This window comes from Eumetopias jubatus, unplaced genomic scaffold (genome assembly GCF_037043125.1).
Source record: "Eumetopias jubatus isolate StellerSeaLion01/CBP00866 unplaced genomic scaffold, mEumJub1_p1.0 scaffold_5, whole genome shotgun sequence".
Classification (NCBI taxonomy): Eukaryota; Metazoa; Chordata; class Mammalia; order Carnivora; family Otariidae; genus Eumetopias; species Eumetopias jubatus.
In genome coordinates this window covers 128,659,936-128,676,512 of record NW_028274811.1, presented here as the reverse complement: position 1 = coordinate 128,676,512, position 16,577 = coordinate 128,659,936, and the positions used below count along the sequence as shown (strand labels likewise).

At 40.6% G+C, this 16,577-nt stretch overlaps 1 protein-coding gene across 2 annotated transcripts in view; it reads right to left on the bottom strand.

Annotated features, from left to right (window-relative positions):
- Positions 1 to 12,541: 12,541 nt before the first annotated feature.
- Positions 12,542 to 16,577, bottom strand: part of ZFR (zinc finger RNA binding protein) — an 80,632-nt gene continuing 76,596 nt past the window's right edge. For both annotated transcript variants that reach the window (XM_028097956.1, XM_028097957.1), the window contains one exon: positions 12,542 to 14,076. In XM_028097956.1, coding sequence (XP_027953757.1) covers positions 13,897 to 14,076 — 180 coding nt within the window. In that variant the 3' untranslated portion in view covers positions 12,542 to 13,896. The remainder of the gene's footprint in view (positions 14,077 to 16,577) is intronic.

Here is a 16,577-nt window from a genome sequence, read left to right as displayed (position 1 = left end):
GTGCTAAGCAAGGAAGGCATCGGTCTCCCCCACTGTCCAAAAGTTCCTGTTACACCACTCCACTTTAAGAAAGACCCCCATTAGTACCTGTTTTTGCTAATGAAAGAAAAAAGAAATCTGAAGACGATTTTTGCTTTTAACAAAATGGTAATTGCTTCTTTGCTTATGCCATTTCGGCTTAGAATAGGCTTCACAGGAATGCTTTACTTTCCGACAGCTGGGGAAACTTGTATTCACAGCACAGGCGGGGGTGGTCCCTCAGCTCCGGCATGGGATCAAGGAAAATGAAAAAGGAGGAGGAGGCTGGGCCCATTCCCTCTCTGTCCTCCTTCACCAGGCCTCCTGTGGGCACACTGGGTCCACAAGCAGACAGCACGCAGTGGAAAGTATGCTTGCGTCAGGGGCTGGGCCACCCCTAGAGGCTGTAGCTACTGCCACACGCGGAGAGAAATTCAGTTTGAGGAGTGGGGGTGGGGGTGTCACCAGGCCCAGAGAAGTAAAAGGCCTTGCCTGAGATCGCACTGATCCGTGCCACCCTGCCACTTAACTTCTGTAACACAGTCTTCTTCCTGAACATGAATTCTAAGCCAGAGGGGTCTAACACAGGCAACTTAATCTGGTTATTTCTAAGCTTTATCTTTGTCACTTCAAGTCTTCTAAGTCAGTCACAGTCCATTTCAGAGCTCCCTTCTGTGTCTTCCCCCACTCTCTGGGCTGCATTAAAGGACGCACAGAGCCCCATCGGGGCCTGGCATGGGACAGGGTGGGTTGACCCATCTCCCTGACTCAGGCCCATTGCATGTCCTGTGTGTTCCCGGGCAGGGAAGGTGCCTGGTTCCGAGGGTGCAGACTTGGGCCTGCAGTCACTCGGTCCTGCCCCCCCTCCCCCGTTGTAGCTGGCTGATGTGGCGATTCCTTAGAGAGGCAGCTCAGTCCTCCGCCCTGGGGTGGTTTGTGCCCTACCTGTGAACGGGTGTGCCCATTTCCTCTGTGAGGCAGCCTCCCGGCAGCACCTTGGCTGTCTTTCCTAATTACGTTCTGGGTCTCCCTTGGGAGCCACCGAATACTCTGGATCATTTGCAAACCCCTTGGGAGACACAGAAGAGTCAAGGGGCTTTTGCATGGTCTCTAGCGCCTGGAAAGTCCACACCACAATTTCAACTCCTGTGTGCCTGGAGGCAGTGGAGGGGGGATTGTGGGCAGGGCCACTCCGAAAGTCCCCTATGGGGGTACCAGACTCAGGCCAGCCCTTCCCTTCTCTCGGTTTCCCTGAGTGAGGGGGTAACTCTGGGGCAGGGGAAGTGCAGGGACACTACCTGCTTCTCACTCTACCTGCTTCTCACTCTGCCCTTTCCCCAGCTCAGCGCCCTGGGCAGGGGGCGTGTGTGTGTGTGTGTGTGTGTGTGTGTGTGTGTGTGTGTGTCTGGAGTAGCCAGAAAAAACCTGTTATTTTGTTTGGCTCTCCATTTCAAATTTCTCTTGACTCATTCCAGGATGATAGAAGTCAAGATCTGACATCTGATTCACAGATGATCTTCAGGAAAGGGGAATGAAAAAAACTCATTGATATCTCAAATTATTAAGAGTGACACGACTTCTTGCTTTATATGTTGTCCAACTCTGTGGAGGCTGTGTATCACAAAATGAAAATAAGGTAGTATTCCTCCTGGAATTTTAACTGAGATCAGAGCCTTACGTTTAGATCTTAGAATTTCTGGTACTCCAGAGCTGGTTGGGAAAAATCGAGGGACCCGATATCCAGGCTGTTTATGCTCTAATTTGAAGGAAGATGACACTGAGAGAATCTTCTCTTCCTTCCCAGTTTTGTTCAGGGCTGCATCTGGTTTGAAAATCTGGAAGAAGGGTGGGAGGGCAGCACCTCTTCTCCACAGAGGAGGGCCACTGGTGTTTGGAGCCGAATCATCTTAGAGGGAAGAAGAAAGCTGTTGCTGTCATAGGGGCCAGGAGAACCTTCTCAAATTAAAACAGGCTGCGCATGCCGCCCTGCTGGGATAGTTGATCTTTGTTGAAAGTGCAGTCAAGACTGTTTTGAGCTTGGCTGACCCCTTCCCGCTCCCTGGAAACCTGAAAGGCTTATTGTTCAGGTAGTTGTAAAAGAACACAGAGGTTGCGAAAGGCCCGCTCTTTTATGTCTGAAGAAGTTATCTGTCCCAAGGTGAAAATGTAATCAAAAGTTTTTCTTAAAAATCCCTTTTGTCCAAAGGCAAGGATTGGAAATGACTGAGCTGCTAAGAAACATCTCAGTATTTTTACAGAGTCACTTTTCTGCTTGAGCTCTATTAATGGTTAGCCATGCCCCCCCACCCCCCCACCCCCGCCCAGAACACTGGAGTCTATTCACCATTCATTCACCTGGTCTCTGGAACAGATTCTGAGGGCAGCCAAGTAAAGCACCAAGCAAGGCAATCTCAGGCTTTGCAAACATCTTACGCAGGTTTAAGGAATCTGAAAAGAAGTTTTGTGGCTCCACTGAAACGGGGGGGGGGGAGCAGAAGGAGGGAGGGGAGTCAGTTCATTCTCCCCCTTCAGGTGAGACAACATCAACTGAAGAGAAAATACTAAGAGGAACTTAATCTGAAACCACGCAACATTAGAGAAGCAACTGATTCATTCTTTCCCCTTTTCATTTTCCTTTTTTCCTTTTTTTCTTTTTTAAGTAATCTCTACACCCAACATGGGGCTCGAGCTCACAACCCTGAGATCAAGAGTCGCTGGCGCCACCGCCTGAGCCAGCCAGGCGGCCCTGGATTTGTTTTTAGAAAGAAGTTTCTCTGCTTTACTTTTCTCCTGGTCTCCTCGTGTGCCAGGGCAGCACCGTCCCCATCCCCGAAGGAAAGGCTCTGTCCCTCGTGGTGGAAAAAGGAGCCTCCCACACCGGCCCGTGAGGATGACCTCAGAGAGAGCAGGACCGGCACCATGGGGAGAAGCCAGAGCCAGGGCTTTGCCCTGCGTTCACACTGCTGGTTCCAGGACAGGCAGTGGTGGGAGATTAGGCTGGAAGGGCAGGCTGGAGCTACAGTTTAGAGGCCCCTGAATGTCAGGCTAAGGATTTTGCGATTTATCCTTAGGTATGTGGAAGTATGGAAGACTTTTCACACCATTTTTTTCTTTTTAAGGAATTATTATGGGGGTGCCTGGGCGGCCCAGTCGGTTAAGCGTCTCATCTGCCTCCGGCGCGGGTCATGATCCCAGGGTCTGGGAATGAGCCTCGCGTCCATCAGGCTCCCTGCTCGACGGGGATCCTGCTCCTCCCTCTGCCTGCTCTGCCCACTGCTCCCCCTGCTTGTGCGTGCGCTCTCTCTCTCTGACAGGTAAATAGAATCCTAAAAAAAGAGAGAGAATTGTCCACTCACGTACATTGCTCATTTACACTTTCAAACAAAGAAATTTATCTTATAATTTATTACCAAAGTTTTCCATGTTCATTGTCAAGTCATCTGCATCTGTTGAAGTCATTGAGGATCTCATAACATGGAGATAAGCAATGCTAATAGTTTGGAGTTAGAACTTCTGTATGTGTGTGTACATATGTAGATGTATGTACTGCAAAAGTGGACTCTTACACAGATACTGGTTTTACATAGATGATTTGTGAACATCCCAGCATACCAGCAAATACCTAGCTAAATCATTCTATGTAATGATCCACTACGTGGATGTTCCATTTGTTCAGTTCCTGACCATTTAGGTAATATAATAAAAATCTTTATGTCTGTGTCCAGTTCTTTTCTTAGTGGAATCAGCCCAGTTATTTGTCTCTAAATTTTATTCCGGGATACAGGAATTTTATATTTTTGTAGTAAAATTCATATGTTGATTGATTTTCATATATTGAACCAGATACTCCCAAGATAAACTCCCCTTCGTTGTGGTATATTATTCTTTTTGAAAAAATATTTATTTATTAGAGAGAGAGAGAGAGAGAGAGCGCGCGCGCGCGCACACAAGTGGGGGAGGGGCAGAGGGAGAAGCAGACTTACCACTGAGCAGGGAGCCAGATGCGGGGCTCCATCCCAGGACCCTGGGATCATGACCCGAGTGGAAGGCAGATGCTTAACCCACTGAGCCACCCAGATGCCCTCTTTTTTTTTTTTAAGATTTTTTATTTTTATTTTTTGAGAGATGAGAGAGAGAGAGAGAGAGAGTGTGTGTGCCCGTGCACACATGAGCAGGGGGAGGGGCAGAGAGAGTGGGAAAAGCAGGTTCCCTGCTGAGCAAGGAGCCCCATGTGGGGCTGGATCCAAGGACCCTGGGGTCATGACCTGAGCTGAAGACAGACACGCTAAACCCACTGAACCAACCAGGCGCCCCGTGGTATATCATTCTTACTTTTTTTTTTTTTTAAGTAGGCTCCACGCCCAGCATGGAGCCCAGCATGGGGCTTGAACTCACGACCCTGAGATCAAGACCCGAGCTGAGGTCAAGAGCAAGGTGTTTAACCGACTGAGCCACCCAGGAGTCCCTACATTATTCTTTATATATATTGCTGGATATGATTTGATAAATCTCTCAAGGGTACTTCACTTTAACTTCATCAGGTACATTGGTCTGAGCTTTGTTTTTCTTTCTTTTTTAAAAAAATAAGTTCTGTATCCAATGTGGGTCTTGAACTCATGACCCTGAGATCAAGAGTCATACATCTACCAACTGAGCCAGACAGCCTGAGTTTTCTTTGAGCTGTTTTTATTTGGTTTTGATATCATGGTAATGTTGGCCTCATAAAATAAGTTGAGGTTGAGCCCCAGAAAAAAATTATGAAGTTATTCATAAATAACTTTATGAAGCCACTTACCCTAGCTCCTCCAACTCCCCAGTCTGGCCAGTGTGTTCCAGTTACTCAGGACTCCCCTTTTCAATCCTCTGGCCAGAAATCTGGGGCTTTAGTTACTACTACCTACTACACACTTCTATGGTTGTACTCACGTCTATGGCTAAGCAGTGAGTTTACCTCTGGAAGGTGGAAATACGGCAAATTGTTGACTTTGATGATACTTCAGTTCTTGTCTTCTCCAGTCTTCCTGGCACTAATTATGTTTTAGAGTCCCCAAACTGCTGTTCTGTGTATTTTATCCAGACTTTATATTCAGAGGGAGAGACAGGGCAGAGGGTGCTTACTTCATTTTACTGGGACCTTGGACTCATAAATTTGGTTTCAACTAATAATTTAGTTGTAGCTGCCTTCCCACTTTACCATATACTAAGCCCTCTCCTTTTCATCTTTTTTTGTTGTATACTAAATTTCAGGAAAAAAAAATTTAAGAACTCATACAATTAAGAATTTTACCATCTACAAAATCTTTTTTCCCTTTGAGCCCATCTTTGTTTCTCTTCAACTCCCACAGCCTTCTATCTCTTTAAGTCCAACCAAAGAACAGACAGGAAGACAGGCTGCTCCAATGTTACTATGAGATTTTCGGTCTCTGCTTTAAAATGAAGGGTTCCTTTATGGCTGTAGTTTGCTTAAATTTCAGGTCTCCTTCCTGACATTTCTCTTGAAACAATCAATGAAGGAAGTGCATTGAGTATTTATGACGGTCCTTTAGATTTTATTTTGTAAAGTAATCTCTATACCCAGCATGGGGCTCAAACTCACAACCCTGAGATCAAGAGTCGCATGCTCCAACTGAGTCATCCAGACGTCCCTATGACTGTCCTTTATATTAAGTGTGGGGGACATCAAGTATCCTAGTGTATGAGAGAAACATATGATTATGGAATTGAAGAATTTTGGAGAGTCCATAGGTAAAATGGCTGGGGTCTCTGATGTCATAAAATCAAATGCACACTGGCCAGCCTGGTAGGTAAAACAGGGAATGGTAGAGGCTGTGATAAACTTTCCAGAAAACATTTTGTCTTAAATTTATCCTCTGGAAGGAATGGCTATTAATCTCAGCTTTAGCTAGTTTTTTTTTTTTTCCAGCTGTACATAATTGTTAGCACGCAAGAATACATGCCCCCTGTCATCAGATCTTCCAGTTTTTCAAGAGAAGTCAAGTTGGGGGGCGCCTGGGTGGCTCAGTTGTTAAGCATCTGCCTTCGGCTCAGGTCATGATCCCGGGGTCCTGGGATCGAGCCCCGCATCGGGCTCCCTGCTCAGCGGGAAGCCTGCTTCTCCCTCTCCCACTCCCCCTGCTTGTGTTCCCTCTCTCGCTGTGTCTCTCCGTCAAATAAATAAATAAAATCCTAAAAAAAAAAAAAAAATAGAGAAGTCAAGCTGGGATTTTCTGTGAAATCTTTAATACTGGTTGTTTTTAACAATGTTTGGGCCACATAAGACACAGCTATATCCTGGATCTGGTACCTAAGATATGACTTCTGGCTCAGGTAAAGGTTGAAATGCAGAGCAAAGAAGATGGAATTCCCTCTTTTTCTAGAATTATTATTTAACCATTGACCTTTGAAAAAGATGTAGCTTTGTAAGTTCCTTAGAATGAAGAGGGGAAAGTGGGCCTTTGGAGTAGACCAAAATTGGGTTACTTAAAAATTATTTGTACACCATGCCATAAGGATTAAAATTCTACAGAAAGAGGCTTGGCTGCAGGACACATCAATGGGAGGTTAGGGTTAGGGTTAATTGCTCGGCTTTGAAGTTAACATAACTCTCTAAGTATGTAGCTTTCTGATGATCCGACCCAATTCAAGAGATTATATCATTCGAATGATCCTTTATTACAGAAAGGACAAGTTACTTAAGCTCAAACCCTAGTTTGCTCATGTGTAATACTGAACATCTAGCAATGTTGTGAGAATGAAATAATATATACTGTTCAGCACAGTGATGTGGAGTTGCTTGAAGGTATTTTGAGTAGCAGTGACATAAACAGATGTGTTAGGAGGAATAATCTGGGGGTTGTTGGCTGAGAGACTGGAGGCAGAAAGAAAAAAAAGCAAGATTGGAGTTTAGATAAAGGCAGGATTTGGAGATAATTTTAACAAAGGGAATATCTAGAACTTGGAAGATGGATGAGATCATCAAAAGCATTAAAATGCTAATGACAGAACCATGGGTGCTACCTAGAAGCAGCACACAGAAGGAATGTTCGGAGAGGCAGGAGGGAAAAAAAATAACCAAAAACACAACAACCCAGGAATTTCAGTGCCATGGAAAACAAGGGAAACGTTAACACATTATATAGCAAAACCAGCATCCATTTTGTCAAAATCTTCTTTATGCCTGCATTTTGGCTGCCATGAAATAATGATCAACTTTGAAGCAACTGGCTATGTGACTTCTATTCAAATGACCTTTACCAGGTACATGGACTAACAATGTAAAGGCATAACTCTTTTTATTGTGCTTTGCTTTACTGCCCTTCACAGATGCTGCATTTTTTTGAAATTTATGGTTTGTGGCAACTCTGCACCAAGCAGGTCTGTCAGTATCGTTTTCCTGACAGCACTTGCTCACTCGGTATCTCTAAATCACACTTTGGTAATTCACAAAATATTTCACACTAGCTCATTATTATAATTATTATGGCAATCTGTCATCAGTGATTATGACTCTGAAAGCTCAGATAATGGTTAGCATTTTTTAGCTTTAAAAAATTTTAAGTTTTAAAATTTATTTTTAAAGACTTATTTTTTAAAGGTATGTACATTGTTTTTAAAAAAGACATAGTGGTGGGGTGCCTGGATGGCTAAGTCGGTTAGGTGTCTGCCTTCGGCTCAGGTCATGATCCCGGGGTCCCGGGATCCAGCCCCAGGATCAAGCCCTGCATCGGGCCCCCTGCTCAGTGGAGAGCCTGACTCTCCCCCTGCCCCCGCACCCTGTTTGTGCTCTCTCTCTCAAATAAATAAAATCTTAAAAAAAAAAAAACTAATGGTATTGTACACCTAATAGATGAACGTAACTTTTTATATATGGGGAAACCACTTTATTGTGACATTTGCCGTACTATGGTGGTCTGGAACTGAAATTCCAAATACCGCCGAGGTATGCCTGGTAATCACACCTTCAACTTGGAAAAGATCTGATTATTTTATATACTTCCATACCTAATGCCAGGACCTTTAACCAAAATCTTAAACAGGTGGTTATAATTTTGAACATGAGCAACAACTTTACAAATGACCTCTATTTTACTGTTGCAGTTAACATTTTCAAAAAAGCTATTTCTTTAGGGCGCCTGGGTGGCTCAGTCGGTTAAGCGACTGCCTTCGGCTCAGGTCATGATCCTGGAGTCCCGGGATCGAGTCCCGCATCGAGCTCTCTTCTCCCTCTGACTCTCTTCCGTCTCGTGCTCTCTATCTCTCATTCTCTCAAATAAATAAATAAAATCTTTAAAAAAAAAAAAGCTATTTCTTTGATTTTTTTTTCTATAGTCTCTCCTGCTCTGTGGTTCCAGTTACACAGCTTTGTTTCAAATTTACTACCTCAAAGTATCACTTAAAATAAGAATGCCCAGATGGGAACCTGGCTGGCTCAGTCAGTAGAACATGACTCTTGATCTCAGGGTTGAGTTCAAGCCCCACAAAGGGCATAAGGCTTATTAAAAAAAAAAAAAAAAAAAGAGGCCAGAACTGAACACTATGGCTCTAGATATGGACCAATGCCAAGGATATGTAGCTGTCATTTTAGGTATCATATGAAGGACAGAGGTAGCTCCCTCTGGGTTAAGTTTCAATGCCTGCTCACTAAAACTAGTTGTGATTGGTAATGTAGGTTTGAACTTCCCCCCAAACCCCTACCCTATGCACTAACATTTTTAAACATTTTTCATTTCTAAATTATCTGAATACCCAATGTGGGACTCAAACTCAAAACCCTGAGATTAAGAGTCACAGGCCAGGTGCCCCAGGTCTTTTTATCTACACTATAAAGCACACTAAATTGCACTGAAATGCAGCACACTCATTTTGAACAGCTCATAGCAAAGCTCGAGGTAAATTACAACACCCTGGAATTCTTCTCATCAGGAACCTGTCATACTGCATTATGCTGTATTTCTTTAACATAGGGCTCCACTGATCCAAGCCCTAGGTATGTGCTGTTTTCCCTATTTCTGAACTCATTTTAAGAGTGATTAAGCTAATGGAGATCAACTTGTCTTTTCATAGTTTGATTCAACAGATTATAAAGAAGCATTCACATTGTTACTTAACTGATTAAATAGTCCTTTCCAAGCATAAGACCCTATTTTTCTAATACCAGGTATTGGAACTATATTAAGAGAAGGTGAATATAGTAGCTTTGTATTTAATGTACCAGTTTAGGTATTTCTCAAAAATATTATTCAAGCTTTAAGTTGGTTACTGATTTCTTTTTTTAAATAATTTTTTGTTATGTTAATCACCATACATTAGTTTTTGATGTAGTGTTCCATGATTGTTTGTGCATAGCACCCAGTGCTCCACGCAAAATGTGCCCTCTTTAATACCCATCACCAGGCTAACCCATCCCCCCACCCCCCTCCCCTCTAGAACGCTGTTTGTTTTTCAGAGTCCATTGTCTCTCATGGTTGGTTGATTTCTACTTTCACATTTTATTTTACAGCTACTATTATCACACTAAACAAGATAAAGGAAGACTAAAATTACCTAGACTACAGTTAATCAGTAAAATTGCTTAGGGGATGGGGATATTGATTTGCTAAATATCCCAATTAACTTATGCTATACATATTGTGTGGCTGCTAATAAAATACCTTCAATACTAGATTTAAAATATAGCCTGGCTGGCTAAGCCAGTAGAGAATGAGACTTTTGATCTCAGGGTCATGAGTTCAAGCCCCAGGCTGGGGATAGAGCTTACTTAAGAAATATATACACAAATAATCGTTTTTGGACTTATAGAGTACATGATGGTCACTGCTATAAAGCATGTTTATTTAAACATGTTCAATGTACCACTTGCAACAGAACCACCTATACTTAAAAAAAATCTAATTTGGAATGTTTCTACAGTGCTTGTTAAAACTGCAATTTCCCAAGGCACCTGGGTGGCTCGGTTAAGTGTCTGACTCTTGGTCTTGGCTCCGGCAAAATCTCAGGGTCATGGTTTCAAGCCCCAAGTCGAGCTCCATGCTCAGCAGAGTCTGCTAGAGATTCTCTCTCCCTCTGTCCCCCTCCCCCGCTCACCCTCTAATAACTTCTAAAAAAAAAAAAATACAATTTCCCTATGTGTACTGATATGCAACAATCTCCAGGACTCCAAGATACTAAATGAAAGGCAGGTACAGAATATACACAGTATGCAGCCATTTGTAAAAGAGCAAAAGGGTGCACATATTCATGCCATGTGCACAGGCCATGTGTGGAAGGGTATACAATGGATTAATACTGACCCCCTCTGGGAAGGGGTGACGTAAGAGGCAGAAGACATTTTATGCCATGTACTTTACACCTTTTAAATTTTAAACATGTATGAACCATCCAAACAACATTCTTAGGCTTATTCTGGCCCTCCTCAAGTTTTGGAATTAGGGCTTAAAAATCTTAATTTTTATAATGTTCCCCAGACAACTTTCAAGGAACAAATTTGAGACCAATGCTATGAACATTATCTTTCTAGGATACTATAAAACTTGCCCTTTATTGGGAAAATCTTCAAAAATTAGATAGCTCTGTCAAATTCAGTATAAAAAGTAGTGGATCCATTAAAGCAACTGTTTATAACTTCAATTCATACACTGACAGCATAATAGCATGACCATGCAAGACAAAAAATTTTTTTAAGGAAAAAATTATTTAAAATACTGACTTTAAAAAACCAGAGATCTTTTGCTGTGCTGTTCATGCAATTCTGCATTTTTAATTCTAACTTATCCAAAGAAACAGAAGAAAAAATAGTGGTGAAGAAAAAGAAAATTCTAGTTTGGAGTGCATTGTGTAATTGGGGGTAAGAGGAATCAATTTATTTGGGGGTTATCATTGAATTATCCTAACATAAGAACAGGAAAAGTCAGCCTGAGATGCAGAGAATAACTGATAATTAGTTGCCAAAACAACTGGTTCAAGAATGTATTAGCAGGACGATGCCCAGAACTTTTTTTTTTTAAAGGTTTTATTTTTGAGAGAGGGAGGGAGAGCTCACGAGCGTGCGAGCACACAAGCAGGGGGAGGGGCAAAGGGAGAAGCAGACTCTCCGCTGAGCAGGGAGTCCGACCCAGGGCTCAATCCCAGGACCCTGGGATCAAGACCTGAGCCAAAGGCAGATGCTTAACTGACTGAGCCACCCAGGCACCCTCTCCCCAATACTTCTTTTAACTAGAGTTTATAGTTTTCTTTAAAAATTGTCAAAGCAGGGGCTCCTTGGTGGCGCAGTCGGTTAAGCGTCTGACTTTTGATTTGGCTCAGGCTGTGATCTCAGGATTGTGGGATTGAGCCCTAAATCAGGCTCCACACTGAGTGCCGCCTGTTGGAGATTCTCTCCCTCTCCCTCAGCCCCTTCCCCCTGGCTTGCTCTCTAAAATAATCTTTTAAAAAGATGTCAAAGCAGAAGATACTAATGAATCCAAGTTATTTCATTTTTTTTAAAGATTTTATTTATTGAGATACAGAGAGACAGAGAGAGAAAGAGAGACAGAGAGAGAGGCAGGCTCCCCACAGAGCAGGAAGCCCGATGTGGGACTTGATCCCAGGGCCCCGGGATCATGACCTGAGCCAAAGGCAGACGCTTAACCGACTGAGCCACCCAGGCACCCCAAGTTATTTCATTCAAGATGGTTAACATGGGTCTATCCATAACAATGAAAATAATTAAGTCATGCAAAAAATTGGTACTGAGACAATTATTTTCATAAAAAATTTAAATGGCACCAACTGTTTATCTGGATGAAGACACCCAAAACAAATGCAAAATTTTGAAACAGACTGAAATCATGTTTAGAACATAATTCTAAGATGAAGGGAGCAGCCTGGAAAAGTGCTGAGCATGAATTTTGAAACCTGACTCAATTTTAATCCTGTCACATAAGTTGATTTGTGATCTTGTTAGTTAGCCACTCCGGGCTTCAATTTTCTCATCTGAAAAATAAGAAATATAGCAATGTCACTTATTGTTTAAGATGGGAAAACATGAAATGACCTAGCATGTCATTGGTGTATAATGTTAAGTTCTTGCCTTCTCTTAAGATAACAGTGAGGAACCAAATTCGAAAATTTTACTGGGTAAAACTCACTATTCAAAAGAGTAAAATGAGACCCAGAAACATTTAAAAAAACAAACAACGGGGAGTAGGGGTGAAAAAGGCTTGTCCGTGTTACAGAGATAGTATGTGACAAGCTTGGGAGAAATGCCCAAGTTTCCTTTTCTAGTTCTCCAGTGGTTGTCTCCTATAGTTTCCTGGTCTTCTAAGGGTCCAGGGAAAGATTCAAATTCCAGAAAGACACTGAGCCAATATACTATTTTGAATTATAAATTTTTCTGGAAATTATGTGCTCAGGCAACAAGTAGTTGTCAGGAATAACGAGATATATGTACCCAATAAAACCTGAATGTGGTTTTACTTAAGCATAAGTCATTTAAAAGCAAAAGTAGTTTATGAGTCAACTCTAACATATAATACATTTAAAGTCATTATGTGAATTTAAGTTTTTATTTGTGTATTTCACTGTAGTGCTGTGACAACAAAATGACATCTGTGTACCAGAGCATACATACATCAACAGTAAGATGTAACTTCTCATTACACCACTGCTAGAATATTTAGCTTTTTGTAGAACACATAAGCATGTAAGATGGCCACACCAAATAATTTTCTGTTTTTTTTTTCCTTAGATAACCTTAATTTTTTATCAGTAATACTTTATCAACCTCACTGTTAAGAGAACTGTAAATTATCTGGGTGATGGGGTATGAGGGCAGCGGGGAGGAATCATTCAACTGTGTTATACTGTAACAGTTTGCTAGAGTAATCTCACACACACCAATAAGGAACTGTCATCATAATTAAGGGCTAGTTACTGTTGTTAGTTGCACAATGATAAAGTTCTTTTGAAAATATTGGTTAGCCCACTTATATATGAAAAATGCCCTTTCCACTTATGCAGAAGAAAAAAATATTCAGAAAGTTATTTTTTGGCCTTGCTATGTCAAAAAGTCAACTGTACAAAGGTCTACGTGTCAAACCTAAAATTATAATTTTAAAAGTCTATTAAAAACAAAAATGTCATGCATTTTTATTATCAATTATGCAGAGGCTTTAAAACTGTTGCAAGACCATATAGTATATATTAGCTTTTATACTGCTAATGCACAACTAACAGCAAACTTGATTAGATTAACAGAAATCTGTCTTAATTACACCTTTATATATCACACTAGAGACAAATGCCACAAGATCTGCAGAAACATTCAGTTCTGAGCACTTAAATGGCAGGATAACTTTTTGTGTTGTAATCCATCACATACAGAATAACAAAACAAAAGGAAAAAATTCTGCAGTTTCACGTTACAAAAAAACGTACTGCTGTAAAATATTAAGAAGGGGTAAAGGATATCATCTATTAACACAAAGTAACAACTAGTGTCAAAGAGCAACAAAACTCCTAAATAAAAATATCAAAATACACATAGCAACTGAAGCACAAATACTGCATTAAATACAGTAAAGATTTAATAAGACTAGTTAATAAAAGACACAAAAATAGGGGGAGCTAGGGCAACCAGTAAATAAAACCAAAATAATGGGGAAAACATCTGAAGCATTGTTTTTCCCCTAGTTGGAGCACAATTTTTTTTTTTGGGTGTCTTTCCATTCATATAATACCTAACACTGTACATTAAGATATTAATGTCACAGAAAAACTTGGTTCTTCCATGAAATTCTTTAAATTCTTGATAAATTTTTCAAAGTAGACATTATTATGAATGAAAAACAACCAACAAATGGGCACCTGTTGTTTTTAACACTGCAGATTTACAGGAACTTTTTAAAAGTTATCATAATCTTTTTTGTCTTTTTTCCCCTCAGCTTCAAATCCATCAACTCCATCGCTATCCCTTCTTCGTTTCCTGTTGTTGTGGATGTTAAAACGTTGGCTCATTTGGGGTAATGGATCCATGCCTAAAACTTTGTGTATCTGGCGGAATGCAAGGAGTCTCAATGCAAACTGCAACAAAAAGAGCCGGAATTCAAAGTTAATTTTAAGAACCAAAATATTAATTATTAACTAGGCTTATATCTCCATATATCAATATAAAAAGTATATATTTAAATAAACACCTTGAATAATATTAAGTTTCACAACCAAAATACTCCATATGTTCTAGTGTTTTTATTTTCAGGTTTTCCTGTACGCATGCTGTTTTGCTTTTTAAAAAATAAATTAAGAGGCACCTGGGTGGCTCAGTCAGTTAAGGGTCTGACTCGTGGTTTCGGCTCAGGTCATGATCTCAGGGTCATGACATCAAGTCCCAAGTCAGGCTCCGTGCTGGGCATGGAGCCTGCTTAAGATTCTCTCTCCCCTTTTCCCTCTCTGTCCAGTTCATATGCACTTGCATTCTCTCTCTCTCAAAAAAGAAATAGATCTTTAAAAAAAATTCAATATTATGTTCATTTTTAAAAAAATCTTGAAATTGAAACAATACGTAGCAAAAGGAATGTAAATCTCACTGAGTAAATCCCTCTTTGGTATCTACTCGTATTTTCCCATTTTTTTCTGTGGATGCCCATGTGTATAGGCTGCACATATACATACACGCACACACACTTCCCCAGGTTTACAAAAAAGGGTCACATTTCTTCAACTTGTTACTTCATGAACCAAAATCAAAATTTTCACTACATGGTTATATATGCGCAGAAATGTGTTAGGCATCACCGTCACAAGATTTCATAAGACATAATCTATTCCTCGTATTTCTGGGACTATATACCTCTTAAATTAATTCAATTGAGATGTAGTCAATTTTCACTATATGGTTATAACCTTCAATGTAAATGTTTAGGATTATTTTTTTTGAGATTAACATATCCTAAGAGTCACCCTTTTAAAGTGTACAATTCAGTGTTTTTTAATATACTTACAAAGTTAAAGTTGTTCAACCATAACCACTCTAATTTCAGAACATTTTCACACACCTCCACCCCCACAACCCCCATGACCCAATGTTAGTCATTCTTCAACCCCTCCACCCTTAGGTCATGATAAACACTAATCTACTTTTCTATTTCTACAAGATTTACACACTGTGGATATTTCATATAACATATGGCTTTCTGTGTCTGGCTTCTTTCTCTTAAAGTGGCTGCTATTGAGACTGTTTTTTAAAAAAAGATTTTATTTATTTGAGAGAGAGAAATAGAGCACAAGGCGGGGTGGAGATGGAGAAGCAGGGAGCCTGATGCAGGGCTCAATCCTAGGGCCCGGGGATCATGATCTGAGCTGAAGGCAGAGAGTTAACCGACTGAGCCACTCAGGTGCCCCTATTTTTTTCTTTTTTTGAGAGAGCGCAAGTGTGTGTGCCGGGGAGGGGGGGGTGGTGAGGAAGAGAGCGAATCTTAAGCAGGCTCCATGCCCATTGTGGAGCCCAACATGGGGCTCAATCTCACGACCCTGAGAGGAAATCAAGAGTTGGACACTTAAGCAACTGAGGCACCTGGGTGCCCCGAGACTATTTTTTAATGCCTAATTATTTTCTTCAGCTGAGATTTAGTTTGTTACAATTATCTCTGTGAGAATTTACTATTCTAGAACTTTCCTTGATGACATGATTCCAATTCCTTCGAACTCTGCCTCATATATTGGCTTTTGAAATCCTCATTCTCCAAATCATCTGTGTTAAGGACTTGATATAGCATTCTATTTAGTCTGTAATTCCAGATTTTCACCAGTACTGGGTGCTTCTCTACTTCATTTAAGCTATAAGGCTGTTAACTTTCTGAAGTGAGAACTAGGAATATTTACCATAATAGAATACTAATTCTTTATTTTGAGATTTAGAAAAGATAAACAGAATAATTCTTTCTTCTGTATTCATGGAAAATATCCAAAGATATCTGGTATATAATAATGAATACTAATACATTTCTACCCCAGGGATATTGCTGCTAATCATCAGCGTATTTGAATACTAGGAGTTTCTAAATGAAGGAATACTCCAGTAAGTAAAACTAAGCATCTGAGGCTAGAGTGAGCATCCTATAACCTCTTGTTCTGCATGTGACTTGTTATGTATTTCTAACATTTAATAAGAGAGAATTCTGCCACATAATTGGCAATTATTTGGCAGCAAACAAAATTTGAGGGTTTATACTGGAATAATTCTCAAAGACAACTTGGAATTTTAAAATAAGATCAAAGAAGACTTGAGGTTTACTTTACAATTCCTTTAGAGGAGGGAGGGTTAACACCTATGGGAAGGGATCTGAATAAATGACCAAGGCTGTATCTGGCAGAAGCAACTTGAAAAGATCACTAAAGAGTAAGACTACAGAAATACACAAAAATAAAGATAAGCATTATGGGGGGAAAAAAAGAGAGGAATAGATCTAGATAGAGACAAAGGAAGGAAGAAAATTATTAACATGGGTGCTACAGGTCACCAAGAAATAAAAAGATCAACGTGGGTACAATTCATAGAGCTTATTCAGATTTTACCAGTTATATAT